At 36.3% G+C, this 27,637-nt stretch overlaps 4 protein-coding genes and 3 long non-coding RNA genes across 8 annotated transcripts in view; 5 read left to right on the forward strand and 2 right to left on the reverse strand.

Moving 5' to 3' along the window:
* Positions 1-134: 134 nt before the first annotated feature.
* On the forward strand, positions 135-5,158 carry LOC114522616 (probable UDP-sugar transporter protein SLC35A4). Its single transcript, XM_028543349.1, has 10 exons — positions 135-366; positions 1,444-1,523; positions 2,602-2,707; positions 2,831-2,995; positions 3,437-3,495; positions 3,607-3,669; positions 3,839-3,963; positions 4,097-4,231; positions 4,398-4,477; positions 4,787-5,158. The coding sequence occupies exons 1-10, from the start codon at positions 289-291 to the stop codon at positions 4,976-4,978; spliced, it is 1,083 nt and encodes a 360-aa protein (XP_028399150.1). The 5' UTR covers positions 135-288; the 3' UTR covers positions 4,979-5,158.
* Positions 5,159-5,348: 190 nt separating this feature from the next.
* Positions 5,349-9,589, forward strand: LOC114522623 (probable UDP-sugar transporter protein SLC35A4). Of its 2 annotated transcripts, XM_028543355.1 has the most exons (10): positions 5,349-5,460; positions 5,959-6,064; positions 6,615-6,788; positions 7,032-7,090; positions 7,191-7,253; positions 7,398-7,528; positions 7,763-7,788; positions 7,885-7,993; positions 8,788-8,855; positions 9,372-9,589. In XM_028543355.1, the coding sequence occupies exons 1-10, from the start codon at positions 5,402-5,404 to the stop codon at positions 9,567-9,569; spliced, it is 993 nt and encodes a 330-aa protein (XP_028399156.1). In that variant the 5' UTR covers positions 5,349-5,401; the 3' UTR covers positions 9,570-9,589. The 2 variants fall into 2 exon arrangements, with proteins under 2 accessions (XP_028399156.1, XP_028399157.1); XM_028543356.1 differs by lacking the exon at positions 5,349-5,460 and having other exon boundaries at positions 5,980-6,064; positions 6,653-6,788.
* LOC114522625 (DET1- and DDB1-associated protein 1-like) lies at positions 9,463-11,925 on the reverse strand. Its single transcript, XM_028543357.1, has 5 exons — positions 11,747-11,925; positions 11,577-11,657; positions 11,451-11,499; positions 10,410-10,474; positions 9,463-10,223 (listed from the first exon to the last, which is right to left on the reverse strand). The coding sequence occupies exons 1-5, from the start codon at positions 11,750-11,752 to the stop codon at positions 10,128-10,130; spliced, it is 297 nt and encodes a 98-aa protein (XP_028399158.1). The 5' UTR covers positions 11,753-11,925; the 3' UTR covers positions 9,463-10,127.
* LOC114522626 lies at positions 10,130-13,215 on the forward strand. The gene is made up of 4 exons (XR_003686919.1): positions 10,130-11,054; positions 11,147-11,170; positions 12,964-13,025; positions 13,120-13,215. It is a non-coding gene; the product is annotated as an uncharacterized LOC114522626 (long non-coding RNA).
* Positions 13,216-13,851: 636 nt separating this feature from the next.
* On the forward strand, positions 13,852-15,274 carry LOC114522615. Its single transcript, XR_003686914.1, has 3 exons — positions 13,852-14,137; positions 14,708-14,793; positions 14,995-15,274. It is a non-coding gene; the product is annotated as an uncharacterized LOC114522615 (long non-coding RNA).
* A 390-nt stretch (positions 15,275-15,664) lies between these two features.
* LOC114522622 lies at positions 15,665-18,294 on the forward strand. Its single transcript, XR_003686918.1, has 2 exons — positions 15,665-15,705; positions 18,085-18,294. It is a non-coding gene; the product is annotated as an uncharacterized LOC114522622 (long non-coding RNA).
* Positions 18,295-24,285: 5,991 nt separating this feature from the next.
* The window catches only part of LOC114522460 (sodium channel protein 1 brain-like), a 58,241-nt gene continuing 54,889 nt past the window's right edge, over positions 24,286-27,637 (reverse strand). Inside the window, exons 20-22 of the mRNA XM_028543143.1 lie at positions 27,030-27,161; positions 26,141-26,850; positions 24,286-24,822 (exon numbers count right to left, since the gene is read on the reverse strand). Coding sequence (XP_028398944.1) covers positions 24,535-24,822; positions 26,141-26,850; positions 27,030-27,161 — 1,130 coding nt within the window. The 3' untranslated portion in view covers positions 24,286-24,534. The remainder of the gene's footprint in view (positions 24,823-26,140; positions 26,851-27,029; positions 27,162-27,637) is intronic.

Below are 27,637 nucleotides of genomic sequence, written 5' to 3' on the forward strand. Positions count from 1 at the left end.
ATTGCTTTACTTCCTAACTTTCAATGCGCGCAAACCTAGTTCCGTCAGGCCACCTCAGCATTCAGACGTCAACAATCGCCAATATCTGCCATGCTTTTTTCACATTTTCACTTTTCATCTTAAATGCAGCTCCTCCAGGAATTATAATAGCTCAGTGGTTTTGTCTAATTATCACTGTTGCCACCAGGTGAATGCCACGATGAAACTATTCGTCTCTGCATGACAAGAGTATTTATTGTATAATTATTTATTCGACGGACCTAAGCTAAGCTCTCAAAGCGAAGCGCCATGACTACGCACCAAATCTTCGTGGGCAAAAATATTGACAAGGAAAGCTTGTATAAAAACGGAGATATCAGCTCAAAGGTTAGCCAAATTTGTTCTCGAATTTTTATGATAATATGGTCAGTTTTATAGAACCTTTGGTCCTCAGGAACTGAAATTCAGAAATATATCAAGTTGAAATATTGCCTTTGCTTTCCCCTTAATCATTCGCGAACTTTTCGACGGGCGCTGCATTTAAGTAAAGGTGGCATCAAACTGCAATATATATAAACAAGGAAACTCTATATATAATAAAACTGCAACAATAAGTCAGGAGCTGGGAAAATAAAGACAGTCTAGTGCACTTTAGTTTTTCCGAGTTTTTAGCAGAAATACACGCACTATAAACGCTGTGCTGTATATGAAACTGAAGCGATTGAAGTTCCAGACGCCGTTGCTGGTTGACTTTTAGATATATACGAGCATATTAGATTGTGAATTCGGCAAAGTCCGAAGGTAAGATCTTAAGGCTCGTTTACACTTGCGATTTTATGTGCATATCTCAACGACGAACACGGGGAGCCGGAGCTCATTGTTTGCATTATTATATACGGCTGCATCGATCATAGCGGACATAGCCAATCTGAAAACGTCCAATTTTAGACGGAATGGACAGGGAAGACCCGAAAATATCATTGCCCTTTGTGGAAAGAGCTTACCATAAAATAAGATAAAGCACTGAAAAATGACCGCGCAAAAATAGTATTCTATATTCGCAACCCCCCGCAATGACGCTCAGTTGAATTAAGGTATGGGAAAAAATGGTGATCCCAGCGAACTAAGCCTGGCCTAGTTGTTTTTACGACCCGCGTAATCGGGTTGGCGGGTTGTTGTTCGTTTTGTATCTCCACGCTCGTTCGCTGGAAAAAACTGAGCAAAACTAGTAGGTTTCATTCATATTTATACTGTCTTTACCTCACAAAGCTATATTCATGCCTAGCCAGGCATTACATGGTAATTTATTCCTTAACGCATATCATTATTGGGGTTGCATGTGAACAGTGGAAATTTTATGTCATTGTCTGAATGGTTTTAATAACTCTATATATACTATATACTATACTCCTATCACTGTGTCAGTTATGAATTGTGCATATATTTTATACTATTTTCATATAGCGAAATTTACTAGGAGGAGAAGTCTCCGCTCCACAGAATCCATTTCCACGAGTAATTTGGTTTGCTTTTCTGGTCATCGAGTAAGTTTATTTCTAACTACTTGTACGAATTTGAAAGGTGTTGCATAAGCTGGCATGCAATTACTACAAATTTGTCCCGTATTATTTGTCTTCGTAGTATTTACAGCAAGTGTTATTTATAATATTGGTCTTCAACTTTTTCGAGTATATGACACATGACTCGTGGCATTTTTCGAAGACGTGTTCAGTAGCTAAGAAACCAGTGAATAAGATCTATTCTATAACACTTGACTCACATAATATAACCAGGGAGCAGCGTGGCAGCGTCTTCAAACAGCTTAGCATCAAATGTGGTATAACAACTGCCTAAATTAGACAAAACACTTCTCGACGTCTCGACCTGAGGGCCTTCGTCAGGAAAGTTAGTATGGTTTGCCGGCCGTTATATAGGAATGCAACTCACTTGCAAATAGTATCGCCGGTGCACATCACTGCAATGAAATTTGCCTCTCGAGGCGAATTCCTCACGAAAAACTATCCGCACACGAGAGTAACTTGCTGAGATTACAGCTACGCCTGGTCTTCACCTCAGCTAATAGCTCACGTGCATGTGCGACGGGCTTAAGCTTCTAGCTATATGGCCCTTACTGAATGGCACTATGCAACTTTCCTTGCAACTGACAATGCATTCCACTCCTGAGGCATCTAAAGTTGTCAAATGCTAACATTTCTTACGATCTGCCAACGTTTTCTTCACATTTCGAGCACTCTTTACAAATTAACATCCCTCAAAATTATAATTGATTGTAAGTTGCAAGGAAAATTGCATAGTGCAAGTAACAGCGCTTCTTAAGCCCGCCGCACATGAGAGCTATAATCAGCTGAGCTAACAACTGAACGACCTGGCGAGGCAGTTAGCTCAGCCCGAAAACACGAGAGAAACTAGCCTCTCGAGGCGAATTCCTCATATGAAAACCATCTGCACACGAGAGAAACTTGCTGAGCTGAACAGCATCGCGAGGTCTTTAGCTCAGCTGACAGCTCTCGTGTGCGGCGGGCCAATGCGTGCTTTTTTATCTTAATTGAATTTCCGTTATATAGTTTCTACGACTGAGCTTGATTTCTCCGTTTATTTCAGAGTGTTTTTGTACGGATGTTATCCTTTGTATGTCACGTTGAGCAAAGTTAACAACGAAATCAAGTACAGCACAGCGTCCGCAGTTTTGCTTATAGAATTTGGAAAGGTGTGTGCTGTGAGCGAGCTAGGCCCAATTTTTTTGAAACTGTATTATTTAAGAAGCAAAATTAATATAAGTGAGCACGTAGCACGAGCCCTTTTCGATTATATTTTAATTTTTTTATTTTAGCTGGTTTTTTCGCTGATCAATATCTATCCATTATGGAAAAGAGGTCAGGTGGAAAGACAACCGCTGATCGTTTGGCTTGCATTCTCAGTTCCCGCTCTCCTCTATTGCTTCAACAACAACGTCGCTATCCTGGTCCAGCGGTATTTGGACCCAGCTAGCTATGTGGTAGGTTGTTAGATTGTGCCATATCACTTTTGGAACATAACACTGTGTTGGTTGTTGCTACTGTTCAATGTTGTCGAAGCATTCCCTCTGGGGATGGAAAAGGGATTTTTGCCGGTGAACATTAAAGCATAATCTTGAGGGAGCAAGATATTACATTCTACATTCGAGATGGACCTCTTCTGCTTCAAAGGCCCTTTCCCACTTATCGCAAAAACGTACTCGGAAGCTCGCTGCGAGTATTAGAGGCTGCATGTAATTAAAATCAACCTGAAAGCATTTTGATTGGATGAAAACCCTCGCAGCGAGCTTGCGAGTTCGCCAATGCGATAAATGGAAAAGAGCCTATACGGAGGCCTTAATGCATGGATTACCTTTGGCGCCCGACAGTGCCTAATCGATCGGTCCAACTGAAACAATCCTTATGTATGTATTATCTTTCAGATCGTCAGCAATTTGAAGATCCCAACTACGGCTCTACTATATCGAATTTTTATTAAAAGGTAACATTTAAAGTTTCGTGCTCTCCCCTACATGTCACTACATGTCACGCATGTCCCCCTTCCTTAGCTGATGAACACTGACGAAATGCCTTGTTTTCAATCACAATTTAGACCGCTGACTTGGATGAAGTGGCTTGCAGTTTGTCTGTTAACCTTGGCAGGTGTGCTAAACTCGTAAGTCTGACATAGGTTTATGTAAAGGGCAACTTCTGTTTAGCCTTTGGGGAGTGGTGGCGTTTAGCTAAAATAGAAGTACTTAGGATGCTGTATTGTGTGGTTGCTATGTTGCTTGATGTCATTATAGCTGAAAATCTATTTGAAAGGCATTTTTTGGTGAATATAGATTCGGCAATCTTGTATCGGAGGATAAGCTTGAAGACAATGCAAATAAAATCCATGTCACAGTAACCGGGCTTGTGATAATGACCGTGTATTGCGCGGTTAGTGCTTTTGCTGGCATCTGGACAGGTCAGTCATCGGTCTATTGAAAGATGGCCCGATTTTTATCTTATTCAAACCCCGCCAGTCTTGTTTCAATTTAAAATAATAGGTTCAAAACGGATAACAAAACATTTATATTTATGCAACGTCTATCTTGTAGAACTAATAGTGAAGAGACAATATGAAGTCTCCATCCATCAGCAGAACTGCATGTTATACGCGTTTGGCGTATTGTTTAACTTCTTGGCTATCTTCACCGTAGAAGTAAAAACGTCCTCAAATTCTCCTGTTGAGGGTAAGACTATTTTTAGCCCATTATGGAACGGCAAGCCATGCGTTATTCAAATTTCAACACATTTCTCACAATGCAATTCGGTTATGGACAAGTCGGCTTACTCGGCTAGTAATATATAGTATATCTAGTCACTGTTGATTAATCCGTTTCATTTGTTCTTTTCTAGGCGATAGCAGCATTTTCTCAAAGTTGAATAACCTTTTTCACGATTATAACATATGGGTGGTAGCCATCGTTTGCTCAGAGGTACGAATAGATTTGTTTAGCTTTTTCTTTCCGCAGTCTTCTTTTACCTGTACGCATGCGCGCGCTTCAGGTCGCCATGCCGAGTGACAATTTGGTTTATAAATAAAACCGTTTGGTCGTTTTTTTGAGGGACTTGTTAATATTACTTAAGTTCTTACTGTTCGTTACTGCTAACTTGAATTTAGTTGCACTAGTCCTCATCACCACACCTCACCGTACCTTCAACGAGGATTGACTTTTAAAGAACTAGATCGTAGTGCGAAAATATGTTTTGGCGTGAAAAATAAAACCTTTTCCCCTTATTTCTAGACTTGCTGCGGCTTGATAATGTCAGCTGTCATGAAACATGCTAGCAATATAACAAGACTCTTTATTACGTCAACGGCTATGGTAGTTACCACTCTTCTCTCGTACATTTTATTTCAATTTGAACTGAACGTGTTCCTTCTAAGCGCTCTGGGATTGGTTATTTTCGCGTTATTTTTGTATAACCGTAATTGAGGGAAATCTGGCACATGCAGGATTCTGAATTGAAGGCGAGTTGTAGTTTTCCTAAAAACCTTAGAGGTGCCTACGTCACGGGACTGTCAAACAATAAATTGCAATGCAATGTGAGAAACGTGTAGAAGAAACTGTGTGACGTAAGATCTATTACGTAGTTATAAGTTTCTATTTTAGGATTTTTTAGGATTTTAAAAAAAATTAATATTTAAAAATAAATATTTCTCTTATTATTATAAAATGCTCATTGTCGATCATCCAGTGTTCAAGCAGATCAAAACTTCTATTCACTTTTGAGGGAGACATATTGTTGATGTTAAAATGAAGTATCTCGTGTTACAGTAACTACTTGTAAAATGTAAAAAATAACATGGCCGAAGGCGAAGAGTGACACTTTCAGAACGTTCACAATTTCTTCAAAGAATGGCCTCTCCTTCGAGCTTTTATGGCGGGCTCTTATGGAATCTTATGCTTCTTTTTGGGTGAGGGATGTAGAGTGTAGTTTCTTCATTGTTTTTTGTGTTGAAACGTCGTAAATATGCAATGATCATGTGACACAGTGTGAGGCCGTCACAGGAGTTATGTGACGCGCTTTATAAAAGTATGAAAATAATGAAATGGCATAAGCATATGCTTTGCAAAAAGTAGAAATTGAATGAATATAATAATGAATGGGCTATATATTATATGAACCCTAAAAGTTGTTCCTCAAAAAATGCCTCCATGAGCATTGATTTTTTATTAAAATCATTTTAGTTTTTACATAATGGTTTGTACCTTTCAAAAACACTACTTTGTGGGTGGCATGACTAGAACAAAAGCTGGGAGGGTGTGGGGTTTGGGGGGTGAATATTCATATAGTTAGTTCTGCCTTTTCTATAGTGTCTGCAGGCTGCAATTTTGATCTTTTATTTGATGCAAATGTTCATTATTTGTAGTAATATTGTTGATTTGAAGTTATGTATTCCGTTTTTCCTCAGCTCGTTTTTGTATGGATCGCATGTCGTTATGCTGAACATTTGTAAAGTGGATGGCAAAATCCCATTTAACTCAGCTGCTGTTGTGTTCTTTATTGAATTAACAAAGGTGAATACTTCATCTCTATAATTTTAAAGGTGTAATGTCCAGTGAGGTTCTGCCTATAATATTACAACCTCATAGGAAAAGCCATGAGTAAAGACCTTGGTTACGAGGTTGGGGTACCTGCATATTAAAAAATTACCTGGCACAGACTGTAGTTTAAATTCATTTAATTTGCAAAATGTAAAGAAAGCATTAATGTTTTCATGACGACTGGATAAATTGAACTAAAAGTAAGAGTGGTCTAGTTATAAGCAACCACCAATTACAGTACCTTTACAGCTTTACTCTCCAACCACTCCTTGCTACAACCTCAAATGTCCTCAATCTACCACTGCATCTTCACCCCATTCCTCAACCAATATCCTTTCATCTGCCAGTCCACCAATATCAACCTTAGCACCATGCACCCGCTCTTCCCTGTGCCACATACTGATAGCTTGTCCAATTCATCAATAGAAATGTGACACCACCTTGTAGTTTAATTATTTCTAACCTATTGCATTGGTTCAAACATAAAGTTTGGTGAATTAACAGATAAACCTCCTATTTTCAGCTTATGCTATCTATTTTGATGTTATTGCTCGAATTTAGAAAAGACAACAGAGTTACCATGGTGCTGCCAACTCCAAAGCAATTCATCATGTTCTCAGTACCAGGGATTTTATATGCTGTCAACAATAATCTTGTAGTCCACATACAAGCTTACATGGACCCTGCTAGTTTTCAGGTAAAATGGACAGCTGATCTATAGGCTGAAATTAGCTTTGGCCCAGGCAATCACCAATGATTCATATATTACGGTCGATCTTAAAAATCATTACCCTGGTAACTCAATATGTTTTGTTCTCAATACTGTGCTGATCAGCCTGATCTTCAGGCAAAATAAATTTTATTAATTATTTATTATCATCTATCATTTGAAGTAACTTTCAACTTTGTTGATAACATATGCAACAATTTTTTTTTAAAGGTGCTTAGCAACTTGAAAATTGTAACCACTGTCATTTTGTACAGAATTATGCTTAAAAGGTAAATACCAAACTATACCAGTAGTCTATTACATTTTCAACATGAATTTAAACTCAATTTTGATAAGTGTGGTTGTATTCATTATTCACTCAAATTTTAGACCAATTTCAACAAACAAGTGGATTGCATTTACATTGATCACAATAGCCGGTGCCTCTAATAGGTAGGTTGTTATAGTGTGGCAATCAAATATATGTATACATTACAATGTTTGTAAAAAGCTAATTCCTCTTTGGCTATACATTACTGTTTGGTTATACATTTACTTTGTTCTAAATTTTCACTGATATGATTGCACTTTCTGCAGCTATGGTGGATGGTTATCAAATCAGAGTTTACCAGAACATCATTCTTTGATGGAAATTCATGTGACATTCAATGGAATCTTTCTCATCCTTTTGTTTTGTTGTATCTCTGGTACAGCAGGTGTATACACAGGTATATTTAAAGGCATGATTATGACTAGTTTTTCATCATATATAGTATGTATATGTCACCTAACCTACTGATCCCTTATTCCAAGCTTCTGAAGGCCATAAATTAAGACCTGCTCACCCATGAGGCCTTTAAGGCAGCTGAATTAACATTGTACAGTAATATATAGAAGTATATTACCAGCCCAAAAATACTCTGTTTTACACACTGGCAATTCATTTTTTAATACTTATATAGAATACATTTTAAAGAAACAAGCAAAGGTAAATACATTTATTTTGAATTTAGAAAAGTTAATTATCACTTAATTAATTGACATATCTTTTGAACTTTTATATATATTTTAATCATGTTTTTAGTTGCCATTTGCTGTTCAGAGTATCATGCTGTATATCTTTGGTGTTGGAATGAACTTCTTTGCTTTTTTTGTATCACAACTTTTGAGAGCCAGCTCCAATGAAAATCTGGGTAAGTTTAGCATTTGAGCATTCTTTCTTATTGACTTATTCCTAAGTAAAAATGGGTGCTAGGATATTTTCTAGACATCACTTACAATCACTGCTTCGCGCTTTTCTTAATAAACTCTCGCAACATTCGCGCGTGTTTAGATCAGGTCATCCAAACATGGAAAGTAATTGTAAACTTAGTATTTTAATATAGTTATACACAAAACCCAAACCACAAAAACAATCGACTAGTTTCCTAAAGACAGGGCCGTAGCTAGACCGCTTAATTGGGGGGGTGTATATTCATATATTCATGTTTATATACCATAAGGAACAATAGCATACAAAAGAAATCATTCGGGCATAAGACGAATATATGAATATGCACCCCCCCAATTAAGCTTCTAGCTACGGCCCTGCCTAAAGAACAAAAATATACCGCCGTCCGCCGAATGGATTTCGAGTGCTGATTAGCTAAAATATGAGCGCGAGATCACCTCATTGGCTCCTCATTGGACCATTTGGACCACCTGGTCACATGGTAGACTGCGTTCTTTTATAAATTTCGATTTCTATAACTTCGATTTTAAAACATATATTTATTACAAATTAAAGAGTGTTGAGGTTTGCATGTATACAGAGGATCTCGTTAACAATTGGTACGTCAAAATGTGTAGTTTCAATTAAAGCTTTTCAAATTTTTACAACAGTTGAAAAAATCACTATCCGCTAGATAACGCTATCCAGCCTTGTACAACAGGGGGAGCTCCTATGTTGTATGTTTAATTAATTTGAATTCCGTTGTTTGTCAAATAGGTTTCAAAGAAACTGGAGACGTATTTGAAGGCTTTTCAAAATGGACTCTAATCATCATTGTTTCTCAGGTATGATTATACTTTTAGTGTATCACACTGTTTTATTTTACTGTGATCAGTCAGTGTGATGAAATCAAAATTATACAAAACAGCTTTGGGACCCGTATAAAAAGGAACCTTCATTTTGTGGAATCATTAAGATTGCAGATTATGTTAAGTTTATGCATAATTTTAATGTTTTGAAAGTAGTTTCTAAAAGTAAGACGATCCTCAGAAAAGTTAAAAAAAGTTAGAAAAGTTAGACTTTTCTCAGGCGCAATAATCAATAGTAACAGGGTATTCTTTATTATGTGATAGGGTATTCTTTATTATGTTGTGTAAAAGGCCTGCATTCAAACGATTCGACTTTGTCGGATCCAATGAGCAGTGCTACATTGGCTATTTGCTCTCAATATACATTGCAAGGCAACAGACTATAAAAGATCCATCAGAATTAAGTGAATTGGATATCCGACAAAATTGCACTGTGTGAACAGACCTTAGCAATAACCAAAATAATGGCATTGTATCTCTTCATTTAATTAGGCATTAAGTGGAATAATTAATGGAGTGATTATGAAACAAGCAAGCAGTTTAACAAGACTTATCCTAATCGCAGGGGCTATGTTGATAAGTACAACATTATCTGTTTTTTTATTTGGTCTTCAATTCAATGACTATTTCATTACAGCTTTTATTTTAGTTATCATTGCAATGTTTATTTACCATAGACCTGATAGATAGCAACAACTAGGGTTTTATTTTATATGGATTTTAAACATTTCAGTTCCTTTAATTAGCCAACCTAATGCAAAATCAGAAAATTTGGCCAATTAATAAAACTAGAAAGGGCTAAACTGATTATCCTAAAACTGCTGTAAGAAAATATAGGTTATAAATTGAAAACAGCTAGGAAAACTGTTGTGCATGTGCCATATCAACTGAAATATGAGTTCAAGAACTTGCTCACAGCATTTTATATGTGTGAATAAAGTTTCTCGCTCTATATCTAGTATGGTCATTGTGTTTTGGAAACTACAGCAACAAATTGAGGTTGTAATTGTTAAATTAGCAACAGATTTTTGCAACAGCAACTTTCACGAAAGCCTCAGCTGATTTCCTGGCTGCTTTGAATTGAACAGGAATTATTTTTATCGCACTTAGAATGTGCAGTTGGAGTTGTATTCATTTCTCCATGAACATGCATCTATATTTTTCTCTTTTTCCATCAATAAAATGTAACACCTTATTCACATAAATCATATATAATACAAATAACTTTAAATACACAGTAGATCTTTGTCATTCTCCGGGATCCATTCGTCTTGGTATTTTGACCGATGGTTTGTAGTCTGATGGTGGTGAACTGGCTCGTGATGAATCCCGTTTTCTTTGTTGCTGGAAATATAGGCAACTCATTCATTACAGACATTTCAAATTTGGCCATCACACTGTCTATTTTATACCTACATACCCATTACAGCATAATGGGCACATATCATCCTGGTATGCTGATAGTCCCAGGATTAATTTAAAAGTAATATAATAATTACTCAATACTAACAATTATTCTAAACTATTCACCTTATTGTCCCAATGTTGATGCAGGCATCGGAGTAGGATATTTGCTTTGTCTGTTACAATTACAGCTAGAAAAAAAGAACACAATGCATTTTGATAGTTTTTATAGTCACAGGGAAGTATTGCTTGCAAGGACTTGGCTTGACCATAAAAGGTCTCCATGGTACATTTTAATTATTGAATTGAATCAATATATCTGAATGCCATGCAAAGAAGGTGAATATATATCCAAAGGAGAGTGGCTGCATATCTGAAAAACATCTTATCAAATGTGGTATGAGAAATTACTTCCTAACATAGACAAAAAATCTTGACATTTTAACCCTAGGGCTTTCAACAAGAGAGGTAATATGAGGTCAAATATTCATATATCATTGTACAACAAACAAATAGTTAATTTTACTATTTTTTTCTCGCCAAATAGATTCAAATAAGTCATTGCAGTAGCGGCACCATGATGCCAAATTTAGTCTTAATTAAAATGTTATAAAATTTGAAAAATATATAATTTCAATAGAGATTTGTCTGATTTGGTTTGTTCAGTATAATTACATTAAATTTTAGTTATTTAGTCAATTAGATTTATAAATCTTCATGCACCCCGTTTTGACAGGATTTCAAGCTGTATGAAGACCAACCTCAGCATAGGTGAAAACTTTACTCCTGATTGGTTTTTGAAAACTCGTTAAATTTGTTGCAAAGAAGCTAAACAATGCTTTCCTCTTTTAATCTGGTTATAGAGTGCAGGGACATAAACGATCCAGGTCAGTACATCTCATATTTTTTTGGCTCAATCGGATTCTGATCTGAATATACTGTATATATATTTTGAAGCAAATATTGAGTTAAATCAAATAGGACAGCTAAATCAACAGCGTTTTATGGCTATAACAGACTATAAACAGTTCGTTGTATTGCACAAACACCATGAATAAGCAAAATATAATTAAATATTCACATCTAAACTAGCTCCACAGATATTATGCAATAAAAAATAAGTACATAAGTACACAAATAACAGCAGTTTTATTAAAATGTTCATACCTTGATCAGAGGATTCCTTCGTTGGCAAGTAAACGATCGGTCTGTGGTGCTACAAAAAAGCCAAGCAATACAGTTTGATGTAGAAATAACTGCTGTGCGTTCACTAGAGTTTGTGTGTAGCCTTACCGAACATTTCATCGTTGAATCTGCCTTGAATTTGGAGAAATTTTGTTCATTGAAAGATGGTAGCTCTTTTAGTAGATTGCTCTAGGGCAGAGAAATAAGACAATAAAAAAACCCCAAAGATTTCGTCCCTCAAACAAGAAAACAAAATAATTTTAAGAAAGATATCTTACAGCCATCGCAAATTTCCTAAAGCCACAGGCAATTTCTTGACATATATTGTTTTGTTCTTCGAATACTCAAGCAATATGAAGTATCTGCTTTGTGCATGTCCGCTGGCCGGTCGGACTGTCGGAGGTTTCAATAATAACAAGCCCCTCAGTGACCAGTGTCTCAAAAAAAACGGGGTGTCAAAAAAAACGCAACCACTTACATATGCAAGACATTAATACAGCTCTAAAGCACAATAGATAAGCACCTCTGCTCTTAATCCTTCATTTAAAATGCTAAAAGTCATTTTAGCTGAACTGTGGTGCAAACCCGAACAATATAAATATTCTTGCATATTTAAGTGTTGCGTTTTTTTTGAGACACCCTGTAGTATAACTCAGTGCCAGTGACCCTCGCCAGTTTCACCCTAGACAATTCATAAGGGTAGAAATAATTTTAAAAGATTCAAGAAAATAAAATTTTGTACAGTCTTGACCAGTATTTCAAGGAATTAATACTGGCTAGAAAAAATTTGGCAAGCACCCCTGAAGAACATGAATTATTTTAGCCCTGTCTTCATGAATTAGTTCACATGATTTGTTAATTAATTTTGACTTATCCACCGTTTAAGCTAAACGGGCTTGATACAACCGGCCCCTGAAAACATGCAAAATCAGAACAATTAACACCACCTCACAAAAAGGGGTTTTCTTCAATTTTGCAAATAAACAAATTTTCGCGGTGACCGAGTGGGTTAGGACAGTAATTAGTCCATAGGCGGTGGTTCAAGCTCTTGCAGTGTCAAGTTCTTATTTAATTTCAAAGTCTCCAAAGAAAGAATTAAATGAAATAAAAAACTTTCGTCTTTTATCACCAGCATGAGGCCAACTGGGTTAGGACAGTGGTCAGTCCATAGGCGGTGGTTCAAGCTCTTGCAGTGTCAAAAAAATAAGTTACCAATTCTCATTTAATTTCAAAGTCTGGATAAGGTGATAAGTCTAAAAAATTCTAAGTCTTTCACCACCAGCACTGATAGCCGGTGGTAAATCTCTTAGTAAATCGCCCTTGGAAATTTACTGGGAAGACTTTTCTATCTCGTCCGTTGACACACATCAGCAAGATAAGGTAACATCGACGGTCGGTAAATTTCGACCTCAAACAGGACGAGACAACGAATGCTGGCTCAAACCGACCACACAACCAAACTCAAACTAACCGGAACATTCAAATATATCTTTAGCCCGAGTGGACGACGTGAAAATCTCGCTCGTCGGCGAGAGCTTGCCTGTGAAATTCTCGACGGTGAGTCTTACATCATTCAGTAAACTTCAGATTCCTATCATCTTCAATATTTCATGTTTGCAGTTCCATTGTGTTCTACTTTGCATAATTGTAGGGTCCCACTAAACACTGCCCGAGATGATTGCCCGAGATGACTGCCTGAGATGATTTCCCAAAATGACTGCCTGAGATGATTGCCCGAAATGATTGCCCGAGATGACTACCCGAGATGACTGCCCGAGATGACTACCTGAGATGACTGCCCGAGATGATTGCCCGATATGACTGCCCGAGATGATTGCCCGAGATGACTGCCTGAGATGATTTCCCGAGATGACTGCCTGAGATGACTGCCCGAGATGACTGTCCGAGATGATTGCCCGAGATGACTGCCTGAGATGATTGCCCGAGATGACTGCCTGAGAAGACTACCCGAGATGACTGCCTTAGACGATTGCCTGAAATGATTGCCCGAGATGACTGCCTGAGATGATTGCCCGAGATGGCTGCCTTAGATAACTGCCTGAGATGACTGCCTGAGATGACTGCCCGAAATGACTGCCTGAGATGACTGCCTGAGATGACTGCCTTAGATGATTGCCTGAAATGATTGCCCGAGATGACTGCCTGAGATGATTGCCTGAGATGATTGCCCGAGATGACTGCCTTAGATAACTGCCTGAGATGACTGCCTGAGATGACTGCCTGAGATGACTGCCTTAGATGACTGCCTGAGATGACTGCCTGAGATGACTGCCTGAGATGACTGCCTAAGATGACTGCCTGAGATGACTGCCTGAGATGACTGCCTGAGATGACTGCCCGAGATGACTGCCCGAGATGACTGCCTTAGATAACTGCCTGAGATGACTGCCTGAGATGACTGCCCGAGATGACTACTTTAGATGACTGCCTGAGATGACTGTCAATTTACATCCTGTGGACAAGTGCTGCAAGGCCAACGCCATCCAGAATATGGAGTCCTAATCATTTTGTTCTATTATTGCTAGCCATGCAACGAACTGCCAACGATGACCTTCCCGGGGCAGAACAAAAGCTATTCGGAGGCATGTCATTTAGTGTTATCAGTTAACTGGACTTTGTGAGAGTTCTCTTGCAAAATGTTTGCCAAGGTAATTATTATAAGAGATCATAAAGGCCTTTTAATGTTTCTCATGGTATACTGATCTGTGTTGTTTTCTGTGATTAAGTGTGATGTTTTTCTTCATGTGGTTTATCACTGAAGCTAAAGAATTGAGATACAACAATCTTTGACTGACTTTAGGTGTAAGACGTTCGCCCAGCTATTGTAGACCGCATGGAATCGATTCAAGTCCTTTAAAAATTTGTGAATCAAGATGAGAATGAACTTAGTGAATCTGTAATTGCTGCTATATGTTTTGGCTAAAATAAAAAAAAACTGTTGTATGTCTCCAAAACAAAGGAGCTTATATTTATGATGCCAAAAAGTACAGGATTGTTTGACATCAGAAATACAAAGAATTCGGCACACAGCGACAATTCAAAAGACAACTTTTTTCCAGGCTTTTAGCGATTCGTTTATAGTAACATCGCTCACGATGATGTTCGGATTTGATCGGCATGTTGTCGTACATTATCATACCACGTGATCTGCTATGATAACATGGTAATTATCGCCTATAAAACTAATCTCAACGTTAAAAAAAAATTTCTTTAATTAGGTGGCGATCGAAGGTGGACAGCAAGATCGAAGCTCAGCAAGATAGAAGATTGTTCGAGGAAGAAGGAGTTCGCCGTTGACTAAAAGGTGGGTTCCGGCGATTATATGCGTAATCTGCGGTTGCTTTGTCCGACCCCAGTAGGGGGACCGTTTGCCTAGAGCGTTTTGGTCCCCCGCACGCTGCTAGTTCCTACTTGTAGGCCTTTACACTAATCTACGGGAAGGCCGTAGGCCTTCCTTAAGGAGTACAGTGTAGCTGAGCCGAACCTTTTTTTTCGTTGTATATAGGTCTATCTGAACAGCTAGTTGTCAAGATGAAGGTGACTCGCCCGGCCAAATTCAAAATGGCGATGCCAAAGAAAACCATCCACGTGGACTGTTCGCGGACCTTTCTGAGCAAGATTGTTGTGCTGTCTGGTCAAAGTTAAGTATTTTACTTTGATGTTTGTGTGCCTTCTGCTAATTGTTGGCCAGAAATAACAAAAAACCATATACAATATGAAATATTCTGCGTACAAGGTTATCTAAAGTTTCGAGTTTAATTCTGCCTGTAATGATAATTTTTTACTGAAAATTTATGTCATAAGCAACTTCCGCACCCATAGACTGAAGCAGAACTGAACATTTTGTCATTAACGTTTATCTCAACAGCCAGTTATCAAGACGAACGTCAAGAGAACAGTTGAAATAGAAAATAGAAATCAGTTCAAGACTCGCCCGGCCGCCGAATTCAAAATGGCGATCCCATACACGTGGACCGTTCGCGGACCTTTCTGAGCAAGATTGTTGTGCTGTCTGGTCAAAGTTAAGTATTTTACTTTGATGTTTGTGTGCCTTTTGCTAAAACTAGACAATAATTAAGATAGTTGAAAATGCAATTTTATATTAATAATGTCTTCTTATATTCAAGATTTTCCTTGGTCAAGAGTGCAACATGAGCTATGGATATGAACTTTACTGTCAGATGAACATTGGAAGTGACAAGATTTCTGCACAGAGGTAATTCGATTGTTCCTTCAAAAGTTATATCAGCCTTGCAGCTGAAATTCTTGTGTGTAATACATATCAACTGCCCGGGTATATATTTTGTTATTTAGTATAAGGGGGAATTTTCTGCAACTAGGATCTTTTTTTGGAAAATCGTCAGGCAGTCACAAATTTTGTTAAGATTACTAAGTTAACATTGCTTCTATGCTCACTATGTGTCACCAGTAATAAATTCCTGGGGTGGTCTTTAAATAAATATAGCAACCATAGTTATATGTAGAGGGATGAAGTATAACCATAGAATACCTGACCAAAAACTAGACAATAATTAAGATAGTTGAATTAAATGGAATTTTATATTAATCATGTCTTTTTATTTATATATCTATATTCAAGATTTTCCTTGGTCAAGAGTGCAATATGAGCTATGGATATGAACTTTACTGTCAGATGAACATTGGAAATGACAAGATTTCTGCGCAAAGGTAATTCGATTGTTCCTTCAAAAGTTATATTAGCTTTGCAGCTGAAATTCTTGTAGTGACCTTGTAATACATATCAACTGCCCGGGTATATATTTTGTTATTTAGTATAAGGGGGAATTTTCTGCAACTAGGATCTTTTTTTGGAAAATCGTCAGGCAGTCACAAATTTTGTTAAGATTACTAAGTTAACATTGCTTCTATGCTCACTATGTGTCACCAGTAAGTAATTCCTGGGGTGGTCTTTAAATAAATATAGCAACCATAGTTATATGTAGAGGGATGAAGTATAACCATAGAATACCTGACCAAAAACTAGACAATAATTAAGATAGTTGAATTAAATGGAATTTTATATTAATCATGTCTTTTTATTTATATATCTATATTCAAGATTTTCCTTGGTCAAGAGTGCAACATGAGCTATGGATATGAACTTTACTGTCAGATGAACATTGGAAATGACAAGATTTCTGCGCAAAGGTAATTCAATTGTTCCTTCAAAAGTTATACCTTGCAGCTGAAATTCTTGTAGTGACCTTGTAATACATATCAACTGCCCGGGTATATATTTTGTTATTTAGTATAAGGGGAATTTTCTGCAACTAGGATCTTTTTTGGAAAATCGTCAGGCAGTCACAAATTTTGTTAAGATTACTAAGTTAACATTGCTTCTATGCTCACTATGTGTCACCAGTAATAAATTCCTGGGGTGGTCTTTAAATAAATATAGCAACCATAGTTATATGTAGAGGGATGAAGTATAACCATAGAATACCTGACCAAAAACTAGACAATAATTAAGATAGTGAATAAATGGAATTATATAATCATGTCTTTTATTATATATCTATATTCAAGATTTTCCTTGGTCAAGAGTGCAATATGAGCTAGGATATGAACTTTACTGTCAGATGAACATTGGAAATGACAAGATTCTGCGCAAAGGTAATCGATTGTTCCTTCAAAAGTTATATTAGCTTGCAGCTGAAATTCTTGTAGTGACCTTGTAATACATATCAACTGCCCGGTATATATTTTGTTATTTAGTATAAGGGGGAATTTGCTGCAACTAGGATCTTTTTTTGGAAAATCGTCAGGCAGTCACAAATTTTGTTAAGATTACTAAGTTAACATTGCTTCTATGCTCACTATGTGTCACCAGTAATAATTCTGGGGTCTTTAAATAAATAGCAACCATAGTTATATGTAGAGGGATGAAGTATAACCATAGAATACCTGACCAAAAACTAGACATAAGTTAAGAGTTAATTAAATGGAATTTTATATTAATCATGTCTTTTTTATATATCTATATTCAAGATTTTCCTTGGTCAAGAGTGCAACATGAGCTATGGATATGAACTTTACTGTCAGATGAACATTGGAAGTGACAAGATTTCTGCACAGAGGTAATTTGATTTGTCATGGATGGTCAGCATTTGATTTTAAAAAGCCACTACATTGTTGAGATGACAACTATGAAATTTAAATTTGCTTCTATGGTCACCATGTGTGAAACCAATGATGAAACTTAATGCTATAACAGCTAAACCAGTCTGGCTGATTACTAAAATTCCTGTGGTGGTCTTACAATAAATATCCACGAAAAAGTGGGAGAACTTGGGAGAAATTTTTCTGATTTCCCTGTGATTTATATTCTTTAGTACTCAGAAGGGTGATACCCAGTTTTTCTGTGTTCAAATTAAATAGTGACATATGTCTGGGTTGAATATATACCTGTGACACATTCTTTTTATTGAAAATGGCAAAAATATAATTGGCATAAAACAGATGACTAAAGTAAGATAATGAGTAATATTTTTTTAATAATGATGTCAGGTTGAAAATACAAACTTTGCTGCCACTTTTTGCCTAAAAGGATTGATGAAATGCTTTTTCTCTTTAGAGTTTAGAATGAATGAAGTTTAAGAAAGTTGAAAGGCACCCCTGAAGAACCTGAATTATTTTAGCCCTTACCTAGATTCATTAATTAATATATTTTAGTGTGTGATAACATGTGTGAAATGTGATCAATTATGTGACGATTTTCAGAACTTGGATTTATAAAGAGAAATTTTTCTTTGTAAAGTTTAAGAAGTAAACCTTTTTTGTCTGGTGGTGTTACTGTTTTGATTTTGCATGTTTTTCCGTGTGCTTTCACAATTGAAAAGATTTTGGCAGTTGCTTCTAAATGTTTTTTGAAAAGTTAAAGAAGAAACTTGATTTTTGTCTTCTGGTGTTTGTTGTTTCGATTTTGCATGTTTTTCCGTGTGTTTTCACAATTGAAAAGATTTTGGCAGTTGCTTCTAAATGTTTTTTTGAAAACTTTAAGAAGAAACTTGATTTTTGTCTTGTGGTGTTTGTTGTTTCGATTTTGCATGTTTTCCGTGTGCTTTCACAATTGAAAAGATTTTGACAGTTGCTTTGGCTTTTTCTTATACTTCTTTTCTCTTTAATTTCTTCTTAGTATTTGTTATTTTTCTAAATATATTTTCTCTTATTTTTTTTGATGAAATTCTTTTTTTTACTTTAGTGTTGAAGAAAGTTGAATAGGAAACCCGGATTCATTAATTCATATATTTTAGTGTGGAATGTGATGAATTATGTGACAATTTTCAAAACTTGGATTTATAAAGATAACTTTTTTCTTTGTAAAGTTTAAGAAGTAAACCTTTTTCATCTGGTGGTGTTAGTGTTTTTATTTTGCAAGTTCTTCTGTGTGACTTGACAATTCTAAATTAAACCTCTTAGTATTTTTTAGTTTTTTTTCTAAGTTAAAAAAAACCTGTTAGTATTATCTTCTGTTTATCTAGTTTTTTCTTTTTTTTTCTCTCTAGTTTTTTTTTTCTAGTTTTTACTTCTATTTTTCTAGTTTTTTTTTCTATTTTTCTACTTAGTTCTTTTTTCTCTTGTTTTTTTTTTCTCTCTAGTTTTTTTTACTCTAGTTTTTACTTCTATTTCTCTAGTTTTTTTTTCTATTTTTCTACTTAGTTATTTTTCTCTAGTTTTTTTTTCTCTCTAGTTTTTTTTTACTCTAGTTTTTACTTCTATTTCTCTAGTTTTTTGTAACTTTTTTCTTTGTAAAGTGTAAGAAATAAACCTTTTTCGTCTGATGGTGTTAGTGTTTTTATTTTGCAAGTTCTTCTGTGTGACTTGACGATTCTAAATTAAACCTCTTAGTATTTTTTTGTATTTTTTCTAAGTTAAACCTGTTAGTATTTTCTTCTATTTCTCTAGTTTTTTTTCTCTAGTTTTTTCTTCGTTTTCTCTTTTTTTCTTCTATTTCTCTAGTTTTTTTTCTATTTTTCTAGTTAGTTTTCTTTTCTCTAGTTTTTTCTTCTATTTCTCTAGTTTTTTTTTCTATTTTTCTAGTTAGTTTTTTCTCTAGTTTTTTTTTCTAGTTTTTTTCTCTAGTTTTTTTCTTAATGTTTTTCTCTAAGTATTTTCTAAATGTTTTTTGAAAAGTTTAAGAAGAAACTTGATTTTTGTCTTGTGGTCTCTAGTTTATTTTCTATTTTTTCTTCTATTTTTCTAGTTTTTTTTCTTTAGTTTTTCTAGTTAGTTTTTTTCTCTAGTTTTTTTCTTCATTTTCAGGCTTTTTAGAAGACACGTGTTTTTAAAACTTTTTTTTCTTGTGCTTTTCTTTCAATTTTCAGGTACATTTGAAGGCGATAATTTTTTTTTGTTTTTTATATTTCAAATTTTTTTCAATTTATGGTCTTTTGCAAAGGCAGAGAAGTCTTTTAATTGTTTTAAACATTCCAAATCACACCGAAATTTTTCAGGCTAATTTTTTTGCATTGCCAGGAGTTGAAACGTTAGTCCTCGGATTAAGACACGAACGTCTTAACCATTAGACCACCGCATCATTTGTCGAAAGCTATTGTTCTTTATTTGACCCAATCCTTTTCGATGAAGTTTAAATTAAACAATTATTTCGATGGGAAAAATCAAACCTTTCCCATGCAGGATTCGAACCTGGGTTTACAACCTGGTAGTCCGCAGCCTTAACCGCTGGACCACAGCATCATTTATCAAATGCTCTTGTTCTTTATTCGACGTAATAATATTCGCAGAATTTTAGATTAAATAGCAATTTAGGTGGCAAAAATTGCATGTCTCCCTTGCAGGATTCGAACCTACGCTCACAACTTGGTAGGGCGGTAGCCTTAACAACTAGGCCAATGCATTCTGTGTTGATACTTACTATAAAATAATACATTTTAATACTTGAAGACAAAATTGACGACTTTTTCAATGTTCCAAAAAGCAACCAAACATGCTCTAAAATGAAATATATTAGTTTTAGGAAGCCATTTTTAGCATTTTAAGACAGTGTTTGAACTATTGAAAAAGTCGTCAAAATTGACCAAAATGGTAAGGGGTAAGGCTGGCAATTTTGACAACTTTTTTATTGTTCCAAAAACCAACCAAATATGCTCTAAAATGAAAGATATTAGTCTTAGGATGCCATTTTTAGTATTTTAAGACAATTTTTGAACACTTCAAAACGTCGTCAAAATTCACCAAAATGGTAAGGGGTAAGGCTGGCCATTTTGCCAATTTTGACGACTTTTTCATTGTTCCGAAAAAGAGCCAAATATGTTCTAAAATGAAAGATATTAGCCTTAGGAAGCCATTTTTAGCATTTCAAGAAAGTTTTTGAACAGTTTAAAAATTGGTCAAAATTGACCAAAATGGTAAAGGCCCTGTTACACGGTGCAATTTTTCTTGCAACTTGCAATGCAATTCTACTTTTGAGAGATGTATATTTGGGAACAAGGGAACTTTTGTGTTTATTACACTTCCTGCACTGTTCTTCTGCAAGACTCTTTACTAATTTACATCTCTTAGAAGTACAATTGCATTGCAAGTTGCAAGAAAAATTGCACCGTGTAACAGGGCCTTAAGGGATAAGCCTTACCATTTTGGTCAGTTTAGACGACATTTTCAATGTTGCAAAAACCAACCAAATATGCTCTAAAATGAAAGATATTAAATGTCTTAGGAAGATCTTACCAGATCCGTTTCCCATTGATGCCAGTGGAAGATTTTGCAATAGGCCCAGCACAATCTGTTATCTTAACAGAGAAAGAAATTGTCAGTTTATTTGTGTATTTTCATGTGAATCCCAAACCAAAAGTTAATTTCATTGATAATTTAAGATGTTGCCTGACTGGCCGGGAGAAGTCTGTCGCAGGAGATTCTCAAAAGTTGAAAACCGATGGGGTTATAGTGGTACGGATTCGGTTCTCAGTAAACAAGCGTATCTTTGTTTTTGGTTTGGGCCTTTATGGTGCAATACATCCTAAGACTAATATCTTTCATTTTAGAGCATATTTGGTTGGTTTTTGGAACAATGAAAAAGTCGTCAAATTGACCAAAATGGTAAGGCTTACCCCTTACCATTTTGGTCAATTTTGACGACTTTTTGAACTGTTCAAAAACTGTCTTAAAATGCTAAAAATGGCTTCCTAAGACTAGTATCTTTCATTTTAGAGCATATTTGGTTGGTTTTTGGAACATTGAAAAAGTCGTCAAAATTGACCAAAATGGTAAGGCTTACCCTTACCTTTTCATTTCATCTTAAAAGGTGCTGATTCGTATTATGACAGGCAAGGGCTTGAACCACCACCTATGGACTAACTACTGTTTTAACCCACTCGGCCTTTGCCGCTGGCAGTGAAAGACGACATTTTAAATTTTTTTTGTAAGACTAATATCATTTTGGGTACAAAATCTCATTTCCTTCCATCTTTTAAACCTAACGTTTCTCCTAACTTTCTAATCGTTATTGTTGGTATTTTTCATGGATATTTATTCTAAGACCACCACAGGATCCGGAATTTCAGTGACAAAGCAAAGAAGGCATTGAATTAGAATCACCTTGGGGCAGAAATCTCTGACTAAACAGGTTTCCAATCAATGAACATCTAATAGTAAAGCACATATACATAGCTCATATTGCACTTTAGACCAAGAAAAACCTTTAATAAAAAGACAACATGAATACAAAATCCCAATTTGAATTATCAGGATTGCGCAGTATTGGACTATAATATAGTCCAGGTAATCGATAGTCGTTTCATCTTGCTATATAAACCAACATTGCTATATTTATTGTAAGACCACCACAGGAATTTGAACAACAAAACAAAAACACTGAGACTGGCGTTTATTGACACAGCATTGCGACCATATAGAAGCAAACTTAACCAGTAAAATTGGCAGTAATCCTAACAAAATAGTGGCATTTTAAAGTTTAAAATTGTGACTCTTTTCATTCCCTTAGTTATTAAAAAATCCCCTGGAAGTAAATGCAAAAGATCCTAGTTAAATTCCTCTTTATACAACAAAATATATAATTTACCAGTCAGAAGTCAATTTTTTTGGCTGTATAAAATCAGAGCAGTTGATATATTTTTTAACCTCGTTCCCAGGGTCTATATTTTTTATTTCATATATTGAGAATTTATGAGCCGCTGATATATTATATACTAATATTTGCTGTTTTATAACAACAAAGCAAGAATTTCAGTTACAAATCACTGATATGAAATCTTTACGGGGACAATAAAATGTTTATAAACTCTCAGCAGTAAAAAAATCAGCAGCACGGATTTAAAAGTAAAGCGAAATGCTTAACTTTGACCAGACAATACAACAAACTAACTCAGACCATGATCTAAGTCTTACCTCAAAACCACGCGGTACAGGTGGCATGGTCCATCCGCATTCCATGAACATATGATATATTCGGCTTCTCAGCAATCTAAAACAGGCGAAATTTTGAGTTCGCTTTAGCGAATATGGGTTCGGAAGCTCCTCATGAATTCTCAGTAGAAAAATGATCGTCATTGGCAGACCGAATGGGAGCTAGAACATTAGCTATAAACTTGTACGCTCGGTATTACATATTGTATATAGTTTTCTGTTTTTCAGTTCTGATCAAATGATTAGCAGAAGAGAGATTGATAGGAAAGTACTTAACTTTGGCATGAAAACACAACAATCCTGCTCAGAAAGGTCCGTAAAGTCCACATAGTACGGTTTTCATCGGCATCGCCATTTTGAATTTGAGCGAGCGAGTCTTGAACTGAATTCTATTTCATCTTTTCTCTTCACGTTCATCTTGACAACTAGCTGTTCAGATAAACCTATATACAACGAAAATGAAAGGGCTCAGCTCAGCTACACTGTTTTCCTTAAGGCTAGCCAACGGCCCTCCCGTAGAAAAGTGCAAAGGCCTACAGTGGGAACTAGCAATGAGCGGGGGTCTTAACCCATGGATGCAAACGCCCCCTCTCCGAGGTCGAAGAAAATAACCTCAGATTACGAATATAATCGCCGGAACCCACCTTTCAATCAACGAACTCCTTCTTCCTCGAACAATTTTCAAACTTGCCTGCTTCGTCTTCATCTTGCTGTTCACCTTCGCGATCCATTCGGGCAAATTTTTACCCGGTGCAAGACAGTTGATTATATTGGCTACAACCTTACCACGTGATCCTATAGCATCACATGGTGTGATGATGATCAGGCGACGACAACATGCCGATCAATTCCGAACATGCGATTTCGCTACGAAAAATGTCATTGTGAGCGATGTCACTAAATAACCAAGGACAAGGCAAGTTTCGTTCGGAAATCATCCTGATCACTGAAAGCGCCTTGAAAAAAAGTTGTCCTTTCCAGTGCTTTCCAGTTTTAAAGAATGATTTGTTTGATTGTTACACTTTTAAATATCAAAGAGAGAAATGTGATTAGACCGCCGAGCGGAGATTGCTAGGTTTTTTAATGTACTTAGCTTGTCCTCACTTAACTAAGGTTAAAAGTTAACAAGCCTTTTATACAACTGGCCCCAGAAGCTTCAGAAGTTCATTGTCATCATGTAAAGCTTTGCCATTGATAAAAGCTGTCCTGTCCTATATTTCAACATTTGAGAGCAGTGCTTGAAAAATTCCGAAACCCTTGCAAAATTCTTTGTTTTATTTGTTTTTCTTTCTAAGGAGTGATTGTTGATTTCATGGAATAATGCCCAATAGTGCAGGAATGACCAGGTGTAAACATCATAGACATCATATGCGTAGATAATTAAAGACAGTAGGCGTACGTGCATGTTGCATATCTGCTAATTACTAAGGAATAACTAACCCGAGGGAAAAGCCATCTAAAATCTCTACCAGATCTAGAGTAACTGTTACGTAATATTAGGAAACAAACAAGAGGTTAATATATTATACAATTACAAACAACCCTCTAAGTAATTAAATCACTACAAAATAGCTTACAACAATGGCCACTAACAACCACCACAATCATCTTTAACTCGGAAAGTTCATTCGGAAACAATACATTACTTGCCGGATTGAATAGCATCATAAATGACTTGCTGCGATGTTCGTTTTTTCACGACTTTTCTCCGCCAAGCTTTTTGAATAACAACCGCGGCATAGATTTCCCTATTCCGTACGAATGTTGTTGTTTCACGACGTTGCTTTGCTCTGTTTGGAAACGCCACGAGGAATGCTTCCTCTAACTTCCGCTGCATCAATTTAAAAGCATCTGGGTTTTCACGCTGAATGTCACCTAGTAGTTGACGAACCAACGCCTGTAGCACGTCCACGCAATGAATACGGTCCCCCTAAAAAACAGGTGAACTGAATTGAGGATGGATTTATTAAGCGACTTACATGTACATATTCCAGGTGATTTGCATGCATGACGCTCATATTTTAGCCAATCAGCGCTAAGAAAGGTTATCGAAGTAGAAATCCCTGTTGTTCTTTGTGAAACTAGCCGAAATTTTTGTGATTATGTTTAATTATAAGAACTATAGGTTCCAATATAACCAGGGAGTAGCGTGGCAGCATCTGCATACTGACTTTCGTGACGAAGGCCCGAGAAGTGTTTTGTCTATTTTAGGCAGTTGTTATACCACATTTGATGCTAAGTTATAAGGTTATAGGAACTATAGCTCTGATATAAATGCTAAAAACCCAAGTAAAGTGTACTTCAGGGGCCGGTTGTATAAAAACGTAGTTAGCGCTAACTGCAGTTAAAAAGTAGTTAAAAAGTAGTTAACTTTAATCACGTAGTTAAGCCGGTTGTATAAAAGTGTAGTTAGCCTTATATAAACTGCAGTTAAAAAAGGGCATCGTTAACTTTCCAAATCGTAGTTAAAAATGGCGTCTTGAGATTTTGAGGAGTGAGAAAGCATTAAAATCAATACACACCAAGGTTGTGAACTGTTATCCACTCAGAAAAGGCCCCGTTGAAGCTTGTAAACTTTCAATATGCTTTTATTTTTTTCATTTGGGCAGCAACGGAGTATATTTTTGCTTCGGGAGAGGTGTCGATGCCAAATAACGATCCTAGCAAAGATTAGCCATCTCCATTTTCAACTGCACCCGGTATTTTGGCTCAAAGGGACCTTTTTATATTAAGAGCGCCTTTTTCGTTGAATTATTTTGAATTTTTTCCTTGTTTTATTGCATTTTTCCCAATATTTTAGATCAAAATACTGTCAATTTTTGTAAATACGAGTCCACAGTCTTGTTCAAAGTCAGTAATAGCGGTCAATAATTTCTAGATACTTCATGCTATTTCTCTGTTTAACAACCCCACGCAAGCTCCACGCAAGTTAACTACGTGATTAGTTAATCATCCGACTAACTACGTTTTGTGCAACGCAGTTAAGTCGTGTAGTTAACTAATCATAGTTAAGGATTTAATTACAGTGATTAGCGCTAATCATAGTTAAAGTTAACTATGTTTTTATACAACCGGCCCCAGGAGATTTCACCGCTCCTAAAATTTTGGAAACAAAGGATTCTGTTTGTATGTCTTTATCAGACATGCAGGAACATGTTCAACGTCCAGTGCAAAATACCAACACAACGCAACGCAACGCAACGCAACGCAACATAACATAATATTATTTCCGCAGATGCATTACTTACCTGTTGTATAGGTATGTGCAAATTTATACACGCAAATTTATTCGGCTTCGGTAACCTTATTGGCTCCTCCAGCGAGTCCACGAAATCAGACAGTTGGCCATGAGGGATATATTGGGTTGCTTGTGGATCATAATGTTCCCACTTGTGATAAAACATATCCAGATGATCGTTCGTTATGCCAGTGGCTTCAGCCTTGAAGGCTTCATGTAAGTTCTCCATAATGACCGCGATATACATATTGATGATGATTAAAGATGTACTCAGAACAAAAGTGACAAAATAGAATATTGCGAAATACGGATTGCCACAGTTACCATTCGGGAGGTCGTCGTGTGTCGGATCACATTCGGGCGGTTGAACCATCAGCGGAGCTAACACATCATTCCATCCAGCAGAAGTCGAAAGCCGAAATAACAACAGCATAGAGTTACGAAACGTCTCGAAGTTTACCATATCGTTTATTGCACCCGAGTGTTTCACGTAAGCAAACGAGGACATGCCGATGATGGCGTAGATAAAAAGCAAAAGAAATAGCAGTGCGCCGATATTCACGAGGGCTGGTAACGAAATAAGCAAGGCGAATAACAGACGGCGAATTCCACGCGCGTTTTTGTAGAAACGTAACAAGCGCCCCACGCGAAATACACGAACCACGCGGAATATACTTGGCGTGATGATGAAGGAATGATTCAGATGCTCCATAACAAGACCTGAAATGAAAGATGTGAGATAAACGCTGTAGTTGTAGTCATTGAATAAAGCTGTTTTCCTATCCCAGATTGAGAACTATAATTCGGTCAATCGGTGGCGTATTAAAAACCTGAACGTGGATTTAATAGTCTTTTTGTCAATCATCATACGATAAAAGGAGCAATTTTATGATACATACCGGCAATCGACAGCAAAACCACAATAAAATCAAATACGTTCCAGGGTTCTTTGAAATAGTCTAAATGTTGAACAAGAAGTCGAAAGAAAGCTTCCAAGCAGAATATGGCCGTGAATATCACATTGCTGTAAAGTATTCCCCGCGAACAGCATCACGGTGTTAGTCAAGGAAATTAAGAGTCTTACATGTATGCATCTTTAACAAATATACCTTAGCGAATGACATCACCTTGTTCAATTTACCATGCACCGATAACCTAGAGATCCTCATTGAATCTCTGTCACCAGACATATGATTAGGGGCTGCTCACACGTGTCTGGTGACAGAGATTCAATGAACATGTTAACTTAAGATCAATGTTAAAATGGACTTAAAATGAGTACATAACATGATCCTGATAGTTATGTAATCATTACAACAATTCCTTATGCTCGTTGTGTTTCAAAAAGACTCATTTTAATACCCCAAAGTCATATTTGACGTTTCATTCTATCTCGGTAACCAGACTCGTGTAAACAGCCTCTTAATAAGAAAATTTGCAAAAAAAAATTTGGAATGTTAGGCCGTCAAATGGTCACTTCAAATCATGGTCAATTTACAGACGATTT

This window comes from Dendronephthya gigantea, unplaced genomic scaffold (assembly GCF_004324835.1).
Source record: "Dendronephthya gigantea isolate DGI-Jeju-01 unplaced genomic scaffold, DenGig_1.0 000023F, whole genome shotgun sequence".
Taxonomy (NCBI): domain Eukaryota; kingdom Metazoa; phylum Cnidaria; class Anthozoa; order Malacalcyonacea; family Nephtheidae; genus Dendronephthya; species Dendronephthya gigantea.

Excerpts from the sequence above, each read along its gene's own strand:
- LOC114522625 (XM_028543357.1), bottom strand. Across the intron at positions 11,500-11,576 it reads ATTCAACGATGAAATGTTCG|CACCACAGACCGATCGTTTA; the intron begins GTAAGGCTACAC and ends GCTTTTTTGTAG. Across the intron at positions 10,475-11,450 it reads GAAGGAATCCTCTGATCAAG|CTGTAATTGTAACAGACAAA; the intron begins GTATGAACATTT and ends CTTTTTTTCTAG.
- LOC114522616 (XM_028543349.1), top strand. The coding sequence starts at position 289 with ATGACTACGCACCAAATCTTCGTGGGCAAAAATATTGACAAGGAAAGC. Across the intron at positions 2,996-3,436 it reads TGGACCCAGCTAGCTATGTG|ATCGTCAGCAATTTGAAGAT; the intron begins GTAGGTTGTTAG and ends ATTATCTTTCAG. Across the intron at positions 3,670-3,838 it reads TTGGCAGGTGTGCTAAACTC|ATTCGGCAATCTTGTATCGG; the intron begins GTAAGTCTGACA and ends TGGTGAATATAG.
- LOC114522623 (XM_028543355.1), top strand. The coding sequence starts at position 5,402 with ATGGCCTCTCCTTCGAGCTTTTATGGCGGGCTCTTATGGAATCTTATG. Across the intron at positions 7,091-7,190 it reads TACAGAATTATGCTTAAAAG|ACCAATTTCAACAAACAAGT; the intron begins GTAAATACCAAA and ends CTCAAATTTTAG. Across the intron at positions 7,789-7,884 it reads TTTTAAAGAAACAAGCAAAG|TTGCCATTTGCTGTTCAGAG; the intron begins GTAAATACATTT and ends TCATGTTTTTAG.